Source organism: Osmerus mordax, chromosome 13, assembly GCF_038355195.1.
Source record: "Osmerus mordax isolate fOsmMor3 chromosome 13, fOsmMor3.pri, whole genome shotgun sequence".
NCBI lineage: Eukaryota > Metazoa > Chordata > Actinopteri > Osmeriformes > Osmeridae > Osmerus > Osmerus mordax.
Genome location: NC_090062.1, coordinates 7,987,645 through 8,000,196, shown reverse-complemented (window position 1 = coordinate 8,000,196; position 12,552 = coordinate 7,987,645). Strand labels below are relative to the sequence as shown.

Below are 12,552 nucleotides of genomic sequence, written 5' to 3'. Positions count from 1 at the left end.
GTTGTTCATAACTTGTGGCATCTCTGCTAGTACCTGAGTTTACATGTCCATATCATGGTACAGAGCCAGGGTCTGTCAGAGACCACTGCACTCAGAGAGACCACTAAGAGAAGGGTGTGAATTCCTTCTATTCCTCACATGTGCAGTCCTCTCTCACTCTTTCTCTCTGTCTCACTCCTTCCTCATCCTTCACCCCTCTCACTATCTTTATTTCTCTCCCTCTGTCTTCCTCTGCCCCAGCCCTGTGTGTATATCTTAAACTCCCCATCTCTCCTCAACAGCTCAAGCGTTCCCAAGGACTTAATAACTTTCACAATTTTCCACCTCAGCCTCCCCTCTGGCATGTTGTGCACAAGCTAACTAAACCATTTAGAGATTAGAGCAAATTGCAGACCCAATTTTTTCTTATAGCAAAAGTTCAGGTATTCAGGGCTCCTTCCATCTTTCCACATTAAAACGTCCAGCCTTTTCTTCCAGTGTCTGTCTTAGTGGTGCTCCTCCATGCTTACTGTGTGTCTGAGAGTGTGTGTGTGTGTCTGTGTACGTGACTGTAAAAATGTGCAATTGTATCCAATTGTTGCTCCGCCTCCCCCACCCACTAACTACATTACCCTTGCATTGCCAAGAGAAGGGTGTGTATGTGTGTGTACGATGTCTGTGAATGCTAACGCCTAATGCTAACGCCTAACCCTAACCCCATCTAATGTCCCTCAACCTTCCAGATGACAAAGAAAGCCCACAGACTGCACTGGGAAAATTACGATGAGAGCGAACCGGTCAGTATCTTAAAGTTCCGGCTGTGTCGTGGTGAGACGCTATTTGTGTGCCACCAGGAGTAGTCTTAGATTTGCCACCACTTGACAGTACCTCACCAATCACGTGCTTGTGCTCATGCCACACACCCACTGTGCGCAGGGTCACCCCACCCACTCCTTCCTGATTTGGATTTAGTGGTCTTTATTTCCAAGTTCCTGGTTTGTTTTTTTGTTTGGCTTTTTATCAGTTTGTGTTTGTATTGTCCCCAGTCTCTGCTTTTGCTGCATGTGTGGTTTGGGGCGGCTTATTTGGTCATTGACACAGTGTTTTTTTTGTTGTTGTCAAGACTTGCTTTCTGTTATTTATTTACGTCAGGGGGATTTTAATGACAAGGTTTCAAACTACTTTTGAAGCCTCCTCAGAGATGTAGATATAGCTTAGCAACAAGATAGTTGTCGAGTGTGTTGTTCAGTATCCAAGAGTTGTCATGCTCCACTCCATGATGGGGTGATCACATATCAACAGGGCGTGATTTTACTTCCCCATTCTACGCATTCCATAGTTTGGGACTGTGCCAGTGGTGCCGAAACCACCATCCACACTTGGCCATGACTGGTGGTTACTATTTATACAGTAAACCTCCCTGCCAGGATCCTAGTCAGATCACAATCTGACTACAAACACTAAGGCCAGATTGAATAATTGCAGAGATAAGGGGTAGTTCAAACACTCAACTGGCTGCTGTTTGCCCTAGGTGGAGATCTCTGTTGACTTAGCCCTAGTGGTAGCTGTGTGTGTGTGTGTGTGTGTGTGTGTGTGTGCGTGTGTGCGTGTGTGCGTGTGTGCGTGTGTGCGTGTGTGCGTGTGTGCGTGTGTGCGTGTGTGTGCGTGCACATATGGAAGGAGAGTATGTTTGAGTGTTCGTGTGTCCGAGTGAGCTCTGACAGCAAGGAGGTAAACATGTCAGTGACAAGCCCCTGGTGCTAGCATAGTGGAGTCAAGACTTGACTCATGAACTTTTGACCTTTGCACACCAATCAGTAGTGAACTGTGGTGAACTTGTCAAACAAACAGTCAGTTGTACAACTCCGTCTTAACTCCAAACACATAAATCAATACGTTTTCCTGTGAAAAGGCTGACTCTGATTGGAGTCAATGACCAAAAAAGCCATTGGTGTGTGATTTGGATCGTGCTAATCCAATGGGTGGTGGGGTAAGGGGACAGTCTAAGCAATGGTTACACTGTAGCCTGCATATTCAATCAGTGTTCTGTTTACTCATTTGCACAAGAAATTACTTCAAATGTGTTTTAAAATACAGTGCAATCCAAGGTAAGTAGTCTGATGTTTGATTTGCGTCTAGTTCAAGTTTGTCCATGAATAGCACTCCAACATAAATGCTTGGAATGGGCACTGCCATAATAAGGCATTGTTTTTCAATAATTATAATGGTGAGTATAGGAAATCCTGTTTAAATTCGAAAATGTGCAGCCATTTAAGAGATGTCTAAAATGTACAGACGTAGTATTTTGAAATAATTTCTTTCTCAACGATGCATATAGGAACATCAAATATTGTTATTTCCTAAAAGTTAGTAGTCATTGGGAAAACTTGCAATGTTCAAGGCAGATGTAGGGAGGGGTAAACTAATCCTTGAAAGGTTCCAGTTGAAGCCATGGAAGAAGAGAAAGATGCATGAGAAGAGAGGGGTACAAATTATCATTATGGCAGCAATAGTAGTAATGAGCCTGTAAAGGAAAGACTCCCCACTCGCAAGAATGTGCATGTGTTTCAGTCCTGCTAGCTGACACTCATGCCCCCTCTCAGAATATGTGACAAACAGCTGTTACAGTACCACCACCGTACTTGAACTGGAGGTGCCATATGTTATGTTTTTCATGCCCTCAAATACAGTCTGACAAAAGAGCCAGAACTACCACTCAACCCATAATGACAACCAGTAATTGCCTGCCTTTGATCCACCATCCATCCATGCTCAAGTTCACGTAATCATGTGACGTTATTCAACTAAGGCACACCAAATACAATTCAGTGCTGCAAAACTTGGCCTTTAAGTTAGACATGCAGGTACTGTGATCCCACTACAAGGTATACTTCAACCTTGACAAACTAGGCTGCACTACACTGTGTAACTCTTGGCTGTTTAGTTTCATTGTAACATCACAAGGAGATTGTGGTGAACATGTGGTGCGTGTGATTTGCATGTAATCAGAGAAGCTGGCTGGCCTCTCTGGTCAATCTCTTTGTCTCTGGGACCCACGCCAGAGACATTTAAAAACCTGTGAAGAAGACATGCTGCTTGCAGGGTTACACACACAGGGAGATTGTGTACGTGTGTCTGCATGTATGTTTGTGCACAGCTTAACTGTGAGCTCATGAAAAGTAAGAAAACAGACGTATCCTCCATCTTGTTCCCCCTCTTGAAGCCCCTACTTGGAGCTCACAACCCACCAGATCCTATAAAGACTCTCATAAATTGCTACTTCTCTTATTGCCTTTTAACTGGCCTGCAAATTTTCCGTGGAGTAGAAGGGTTGCAGCAAAAGCACTGAATTTTCCACTACATGGGCAGAACATGCATATGCAAACGTTCACCAGACTCCCTTGAATGTGGCCAGAATTGCAGTTACACTGACAAGAGTTTGTTTGCCCAACTTTCATAATGACATGGTCTCATAAGTCACTCATCAAGTTGAGTTCCCTATCAGTTTCTTTTGAGAAGTAGCCAGTCATAACAATAGACATTTTAACGTGAAGTACTGTAAACTGTTAATAGTAAGTGGCTAAATGTCTTGCTGTTTGTGTAAATTAGTAAATAGAGGTGACTTGTCATTATCTGTCTATTGTAGAGTAGAACTTCGCTCGCTGTAGCAGTTCTGCTTTTTGTTGAAAAATCCATGTTTTAAACCGAAATGGCTGAAGCATCACCTATGTTGCTCATGTCTAGTTAGAGTCTAAATGTATACTATACCTTAGCAACATAGGTAACACCTGGTGTTCTTGTCATTGGCCCATTCAGGACTGCTTTACAGTGGAAGGAGAGGACCTGAAGCATGACTTTGAGAGACTACAGCTGGCCATGGAGATGGTGGGCTTCCTGCCTGCCACGCGAAAACAGTGAGTCCCTACATACACACGCACACACACACACAGTTCTTTAGTACCCTCTCACTTCACCGGTGCAAATGAAACATTTGAAAAATAAATAAAAACACTATTCCAGTACACACCCTTTTTCTTGTACCTCATCCCCTGTAGGATATTTTCCCTGCTCTCTGCCATCCTCCACCTGGGAAACATCCGCTACAAGAAGAAGACCTACAGGGACGACTCCATTGACATCTGCAACCCTGAAGTTCAGCCCATAGTCTCGGAACTGCTGGAGGTACAAGGAAATGAATGGACTAACTAATGAAAAACATTCAACCTAATTCCGTCCTTGCTGTGCTTAGAGTGGAGAGGATGTAGGAAAGGACTGGCTTTACAAAACTTTGATAACTTTAAAAGAAATAATTTACGATATTCAGGTGATAAAAAGAACAGTTGATGTGGACATTGAGTGTAAGCAAACGCACCCGCATTTGGTTCAGCAAGCTCAACATGTTTTCAGACAAAGTTTCAGTGAAATACTGGTCGAGACACTAAGCGGAAAAACGTAATTCCTCGGTCAGGAACGTTGGTTTGCATGGAGCATGTAATTACATCATTTCCAATTCTGTCACCCGTCTGCAAATATTCTGTAGGCGTAAGACTATTTCTCTCTCTCACTCCCTTGACAGAGTTAAATTATGGAGTTTTTGGGATGGAGGGGGCAGTGGTGTGAGGGAATTGGCCTTATACGGGCAGATTGGTGGCACTGCCACATACTGGCAGTCTCACATAGGAGCGCGCACACTAACTGACGCACAATGAAACACATACTGTAGTCAGGACAGGCACATGCTCAAACCAGCATGGACTCGTGCTTCAATTGAGCAATAATGGACTGTTGGATGGGAATTTCACAGTTTTAATCCTGTTTGGCATTCAGTTAGGTTGCCAAAAAAAGGAAAAACACAATTGGAAATGTCATTCACACTCCCATGATAAGCCTTACTCACTTCTCTGAAACAACCTGGCCAACAATTAAGACGGGGTTCTTGCAGGACTCTCATCTCAGTCACGTCAGGGCAGTGTTGACAGACCCTCACACACTGATTCATCCTATAATGTCTATGGAGGACAGGTTTTCTGGCTTAAATCCATTAGTTAAGCGGACCATGGTAGAATACTACTGTCAAACATTTGAGGTGCACTCACTTTAGGCCTCACTCCTACAAAATGTGATGGGGCCATGAATCAAATACATTACAATCAAGTGCACAAATAAATAAACAGCTTTCTTCAACTATCAAATGCTACTCTGTTGAAGTGTTTCCAAGACCACGTATATATCGAGAATAAAGAGGTAAGACACAACGCAGCAGAGAATCACGCTGTATCGGTTCGTACAATGAAATGTTTCGAAGCCTGGGCCTCGTCTCTCGTCCTCTCAGAACAGGATGTTTATTGGACACTCCACTCCTTTGGCCCTGAGTCAATAACCGGGAATTAATCTTTCTCACGACCACAAGTGCTACTAAATGGATTGGAGAACAATCCCCCCACCCCCACCCCACATACAAACACATCACTACCTAAACACTATAGTGAATCAAGGCTTTGATGTACAATGCCCTGACGTACCCTGGTACAACGCTGTTTCCTGTACACAGCGTTTCAGCCCCAAAAAAGAGAAACATTTGGTAAGCATCAGGAGTGTAATTAACAGTGTTTTTCTTTCCATGCACACAGGTCAAGGAGGAGATGCTTTTCGAAGCTCTGACGACTCGAAAGACTGTGACGGTGGGCGAGAGACTGATCGTGCCCTACAAACTGGCAGAGGTGAGACACCTACATGAGAACATCAACCTGTTAGTTCTCCTCTAAATCATCTTCACCATCACTGACGAAGTACCGAGTTATGACACACAAAATACCATTCCTCTGCTTAATTCCTTTGAAAGTTAAGGGTTAGGAGGGTTGTAATTCAAAATATATTTTTTTATGGTGGTCTAAATCATACATAAGTCAAAGTAGTTTGTCAATAATTACCAAGCTGCATTGTGGTCATTGTAAAGGAATACACTGTTTCCACATGCATCTGTCTAAACCGGTGCAGAGGGTCATGCTGGGCCAGGCTAGGCCTGTCTGGCTACAGGCTAAGACAAGGATGCTTTGGAAATGAGATGTATGGGTGAGCAGGGGCCAAAACAGATGTTTCCAGGGCCGTTGAAGGGGTCCTCTCGGCCCAGAGTCAAGGACTGAAAGTGTGAATACTGCTTTTTCCATCAGCCACCTCATCCGGTCTGTTATGAAAGACCAGCAGTGCAGTGCAATGCTATCTTTTGTCAGTTTCTTCTATACAAGCGACATTTATCTTAAAGCTTGTCCAGTTGTAGGCCTACTTGTTATTCCCCTGAGGAAACACTCTGTCTTCTGTAGTTTAACACCAAATAATTTCCCAATTGACATAATATTTGTGACTCTTGAAAATATACAGACAGTCAGACATTCTACAGATATGCTCAACGTCCCACTGAATATGTATCTACTAAGTTTCACAAATGTACTGGATACCAAACCTTCAATTACCTAAACAGGTTTGGGTGGAATGTCCCGGCTAATGGAGGACAATAAGTAGGTCTACATCTCAGACCTTTACCATGTTTCACCTACAAGAATGCAAACAGTCTGAAATGCCTGTGCATAGAACAGCTTTGTTCCCTTGTTGTTAAGATTTGTAAAAGGCCTCTTGAATCAAAATGGCATTGATGCAAACACACCACATGTCCTCTGGAAAAGAATGAACATGGTCTGAGATTAAATATAGAGATACTTTACTTGATCACACCTGAATCTGTTGTTATTGTGATTATTATTATTATTGCAATGTTCGACAGTGTCAGATTGTACTTTTGGTACAGTACCCTTCACATTAGCATGTGACATTATCCACTCCAGCACATTGGAGTAGGGGCTGTAGACTCTCCTTATATTTTTAAGTTATGCTGGTTGGCTATTCCCCCCCACCCTCCCATGGACCTCCACAGACCCGCCACTTTTTTCCGGGACACTTGGCTCCCAGCACGTCTCCCCTGTCCGGCACCCTCCTCTCCCATGCTGCGGCATCACACAGCCTCCCCTCTCTGTTTACAGGAAGCAGCATTCCAACCGCATAGAGAGAGTTAGTCCCCCCCACCCCCCACCATGAAAACAAACACACGCCACATCTCACTGAGGAACCCCTGCTGAAAAAGGGGGGTGGGAGGGGGGACTAATTCGAGCTGGACCAACAGGCATACACTCTCCAAAGGAAAAGCCTGTGATATTAAATATGTTATTTTAGGCCATGCCGTCCAGGGCCTATCAAATTGTGTTCACTTCCCAATATGTTTTGTTTGGAGTCATTTCAAGACTTATATTTCATTTTCAAAGCTAGGTTTGTCCTGTTTTTAGGTTCAAAACAAATGCACTTGTAAGGTTATTTGCCTACTTCATTACTCACAAATTATTACTGTAAAAATGACGTTGAGCATCAAGTAGAGGAATACTTTATTGATCCCCGGGGGAAACAATTAGGGGTGTGAAGGAGATTGACAGTATTCAAAGTCAATAAAAAGTCATTTTTGCTTTAAACTGGGGTTCATTTACCACAGTAATTCTATAAGCGCTTCGTTCAATATCAAAACAGTCATATCCTCCTTTGCTGCAATAATTGTAGATGTTTAGAGATCATTTAGGATGAACAAACAGTGGTGATTGTTTTGGCAGCTTGTTGGGTGGCCCATTGTCAAAGAACCCCCATGTACCGATTTCAGGGTTGCAACATTCTTGGAGGTTTTCCTACTGGTACTAATTATAGCACTTGAAAACTCAAGTACAACTGAAACTTGCTTCTTCTGTGTGTAATTGTGTTCCTGTGTGTCATTAATGAGATGCTTTAGAAAGTAAAACTTTGCATAACAAATTGTGTGCAGCTATATAACCTATCTACTGGCTATCACTAGCTGTTTACTGGTTAGCCCAGTGGCTGATGCCCTCATAAGACAGAGTGCGAGACGCTAGCACTTATCAGTCCAACCCAGACAGTTGAGCATGCCCTGCGACTGTAGATGTGTCTGCTACAGTAGATTGGATTGAAAGTGGCTGTGTCATCCTCAACGAGTATTAGACGGGCTAATGTCATTAATCCTCACCCTGACAATATGTTGTTGCTGTGCCACTGCTGGAACACATGCTGGTGCCACCTGCGGCCCAGTAGGGCACACTGCCTGAACTCCTTGATTGGATTTAAATCAGTCTTTAGCAGTTTAATGTTGTCCATTTTGTTTGAGACAGTTTAAATGATCTACATACAGAATTTGTTTCCCCCTTCTATTAAGTATCTGATATTACATATACAGCTGTACTGCTGTTATCATTCCAGTCATGTCAAATGAATGAATGATTTCTTCACTGAAGGGGAATTCTTGGGACTAATGACCTGATATTTTGGTCTGTTTATGTAGCAGGTTTTTTAAACCAAACATACGAGAAGTACATTATGCTTTCTCCTAGCTCTTCCGGGTTCACTGATAAATGACCACAGATAGAAGAAAACACAGATACTTCTAAAGTAGGTGTTTTTCTTACATCCAGGCGGGGACTGTTCGTGACTCAATGGCCAAGTCTCTGTACAGCGCCCTCTTTGACTGGATTGTGTTCCGAATAAACCATGCGCTGCTCAACAACAGGGACCTGGAGGACACAGCTAAGGTAAGGTTGCATCATCGACATACGGCTTCATACAGTACAGTATTCGACCCCGCTCATGTCTGGGCTAAACATCCTATTTAGAGTTTCCCTAAAGGTCTCTGCAGAGCTAACTATGAGCTAACTCCACAAGCCCTCTAATCATTGCCAGTTGTTGCTGCATTCTAACTTGAGGTGCAGATGATAGCTTGAAATTGGAGAATTATTTACAAGGGTCTTTTAGAATAAATGTTAATTCATAATTTAAAAAAACGCCACAAAGTATTTGGTGAGCATGGTCATTATGGCTGTACTTTTACTGTAGGTTGTGTTTCAAGGTCAGCTTTGTCATTAAAACAGCATGATCAGTTCAACCCATGACCCGTGGTGTAGTAAAAGACAATCTAAACAATACTACATATATATGTATTTATTTAAGTCCTGTTCCCCTATTATGTAAATATCCACTTGTTCCTTCTGTTCCCAGATCTTATCTATTGGAGTATTGGACATTTTTGGCTTTGAAGACTATGAGAACAACAGCTTTGAGCAGTTTTGCATCAATTTCGCCAACGAGAGGCTGCAGCACTATTTCAACCAGCACATCTTCAAACTGGAGCAGGTAAATGCTTTTATTTTAGGTTTTATTTTCCTTTGCAAGATGCAACTGCAGTACCTTATTTAGATACTGTATAATAGGCGTGAGAGTATCAACCTGCTCGCTGGCTTTATCGTACAAACTGCTCACTGTACAATAACCGTTTAACAACGGAGGACGTGCGGTTACACAACAGGTCTTAGGTCAGGGGCTGACGAGCGCATGATCCACATTATCATTTTCTTCCCTCCTCTGATTGAAAACATGACAGATTTGTGCTGTGTTAAGTAGATACAGGTTGACATGAAAGGGTGTCACAGTTACCACCATCAGGATTCCTGCTCTGGAGAATTACAGCATTTTCTCAACCATTGTCTGTGTTGGACTTTGAAGCCCTCAACAAGTCAGCTTTTCAGCTCCCAGTTAATAGCACCGTGAAGAGTCCCATTGCATGTATTTGGTTAATGAGGGACATGTAAAATAGTAGCCAAAAAACACATTTAACCTAAACAACGTGATAAGGCTTTGCGTCATAAAAATCACTTCTGAGTGTTTTGTCTTTTTGTTGGTTGTAAGCTTAAGTCAAGGGTCACTGTCCTTCATCTTGTAATGTAAGCTCTTGTCAGATTTGCTGCGTTAAGATGTTCTGTTCCTAGGCACAAAACAAGAATCTTACGTAATAAATAGCTGGTGAAAGTGCTCTAAAGCAGTCTTCAAACGCTCACGGCACGCATGACTTTAGAGCATTAAACTGTTGTGAATCGTTCGGAATCGTTACCTTTTGTACTTTCTCACGGGTATTGCTGAATGTTAAAGTCTGATGGCAGAAGCAAGTCACGCTTTCCTACGCTTTGAATGGAGGGTCCAATCTGTTTGACTATAGTACTACCTGATACTTGTAATTTGTGTTGAATGAATGAAGCAGTTTAAAAATGTTTACCCTTACACGTTTACTGTACTCTAGATCTTATAGCCCTTCCATTTCTCACACAGTATTGTGTAAGTGTGCAGGTGTATGCATATATGCATGCTTGCATGCGCACAGAGGTCCTACATCGTGTCTATCTGCAGGATGTCTCTGTCTACCAATATCATATAACTCTCCTACGTTGGTATAATTATTATTATTATATGGTAGATAAATGACTAACTATACCAAGCCAAACTTGCGTTTAAAAAACTATTGTCCTGCAACAACAACACTGTTTGAGACTAGCAGACAAGTTTGGTGTTGTGTGAACCTGCGACTGTGTGAACATACCAGTTCAGTGTCAACATGTGACTGTGAACATAAATTGTTTTTTTTACGTTCTATCCCACTGAGGAGTTTGTTATAGAGCACTCTGTGTTCCTCTGTGAGGTTGCTGTATTTTTCTTTTACGGTGTAGGCCTACTTAGCAGGTCTTTCTATGCATCATGAGAGAGAAGGATAGACAAAGAGAGGCAGTGATGGAGCCAACAACATCAGGCTAAGGTGGCGTGCTATCATCACTGAAGCGTTTCCAGGAATACCCAGTCATCACAAACACATAACCAGGCACCCTCACACACACATAACCAGGCACCCTCGCACACACATAACCAGGCACCCTCACACACACATAACCAGGCACCCTCACACACACTCATTACTCTCCTAATGGTGTTTTTTTTCTCTCTCTTCACTGAACCATTTATAGAATTCTCGTAAATTTACTTTTATTGTCTTTTCCGTGTGGGCCTACCAGAGTGCAGTCACGTTGTGGGGCCAGATCTAGGCTGTCCACACAAGGTGTTCCTGTATGATCAGAGACATGTTTTTGGAAGCTCAAGATCAAAAATGTGGTAGATTTAAGAACAAACTCATGTCAGTGAAGTAAGCCTATTATCTGTCAAGGTTTACGCTCTGTTGAAGTCCAGAGACGCAACATGTTGCGTTCAAACAATCAGTGATTGAATACTCATTCCAGTTGGCCCATGCAAATGTGTAAAACAATGCTTAGGCAGAATTCAATTTATTACGATATAATAATATTATTTCTCACAAATAATAATTCCGACACGTCTTGTGTCACGTCTGCTAAGCACATCCTTGCCTAGTTCCAAGTGTGTCACAGGGAAGAAGAATAACGTGCCAGTTAATTACATCGATCAGATACTTAGAAAGAAATTTGACTGATACTTTCGTTTACTTTTAACTAAAGTACTTTAGTGACAAGCATTGTACTTCATTTAATCACATTTTGTTGTTCGTTACCTTGGTAGTAATTTTCACACTGGTTACATAGTCCTGTTTATTGAAATACATTGTTGGTCACAGTAATTTGCACACTTGAGCAACATACTTCGATCACAGTATGGGTGCCCAAAATATTTCTCTTCGAGCCAAGCATTGAAGGACAAGACCAGTGTTCATTCCGATCCTTTTAAGAGCTACTGAATATACCGTATTAGGTTATTGTTTTCCAGGCAGGCACGAACAGGATTTCTTAGTGTAGACCAGTCCTTATTTGTGCAGGAAGTAGAATAAGCAATACAGATCAACCTCTGTTGGTTAGGTTGACCATTTGACTGGTTTGGTAAAAAGGGAGCGAAAGATTTGGATACCATTAAGAATAATAAAAACAAGAATTATGTCATTATTACATTCTCAGATTAAAGGCCTTATAACGTTATTCTGGCAAAATGCTAAGAATGCTGTACATTTTATGAAACCAGAAAAGGGTCTGGCTGCTAATTCATGCTGAAGAGCACTCTTATTGGAATTCAGATGGGACGGGTTTTATGGATGCTTGTATGGAGACTTTTGCTATCGACAATCAGACAATAGAGCGACAATTCACCTCACCCATTGTCATGTTTGTGTTGCCCCCCTCCCCCCACAGGAGGAGTACAGGTCAGAGGGCATCAGCTGGCACAACATCGACTACATCGACAACACCGGCTGCATCAACCTGATCAGCAAGAAGCCCACAGCACTGCTCCACCTACTGGACGAGGAGTGCAAGTGAGTGCTTCTGGCCAGCCGTTTGTCTGACCCACCCATATTTGTACACCTCTTTGAAAATACTTTGACTCCACTCCCTCTTGTGCACTGGCCCTAGCTTTCCCCAGGCCACCAACCAGACTCTGCTGGACAAGTTCAGACGGCAGCATGAGGGAAACAGCTACATCGAGTTTCCCGCCGTCATGGAGCCCGCCTTCATCATCCGCCACTATGCTGGCAAGGTCAAATACGGGGTCAAGGTCAGTGGCCATCATTGAGAAGGCATCTCTCCTGCTGCTCAGATCTTCCTCTTGTTTCTGGGTTCAGTACGGGTTTGTAGACGTTTGGTTCAAGTGAGTGAGGAAGTTGCCCGGGGGAATACTGAACACGCATACAGTAAC

At 42.7% G+C, this 12,552-nt stretch overlaps 1 protein-coding gene across 3 annotated transcripts in view; it reads left to right on the top strand.

The window, feature by feature from the left end:
• Positions 1-12,552, top strand: part of myo9aa (myosin IXAa) — an 80,589-nt gene that overhangs the window by 42,621 nt on the left and 25,416 nt on the right. For 2 of the 3 annotated variants that reach the window (XM_067248522.1, XM_067248520.1), the window contains exons 6-13: positions 723-776; positions 3,796-3,893; positions 4,035-4,161; positions 5,610-5,699; positions 8,496-8,612; positions 9,076-9,210; positions 12,051-12,172; positions 12,270-12,411. In XM_067248522.1, coding sequence (XP_067104623.1) covers positions 723-776; positions 3,796-3,893; positions 4,035-4,161; positions 5,610-5,699; positions 8,496-8,612; positions 9,076-9,210; positions 12,051-12,172; positions 12,270-12,411 — 885 coding nt within the window. The remainder of the gene's footprint in view (positions 1-722; positions 777-3,795; positions 3,894-4,034; positions 4,162-5,609; positions 5,700-8,495; positions 8,613-9,075; positions 9,211-12,050; positions 12,173-12,269; positions 12,412-12,552) is intronic. The other variant, XM_067248521.1, reaches the window with a different exon arrangement.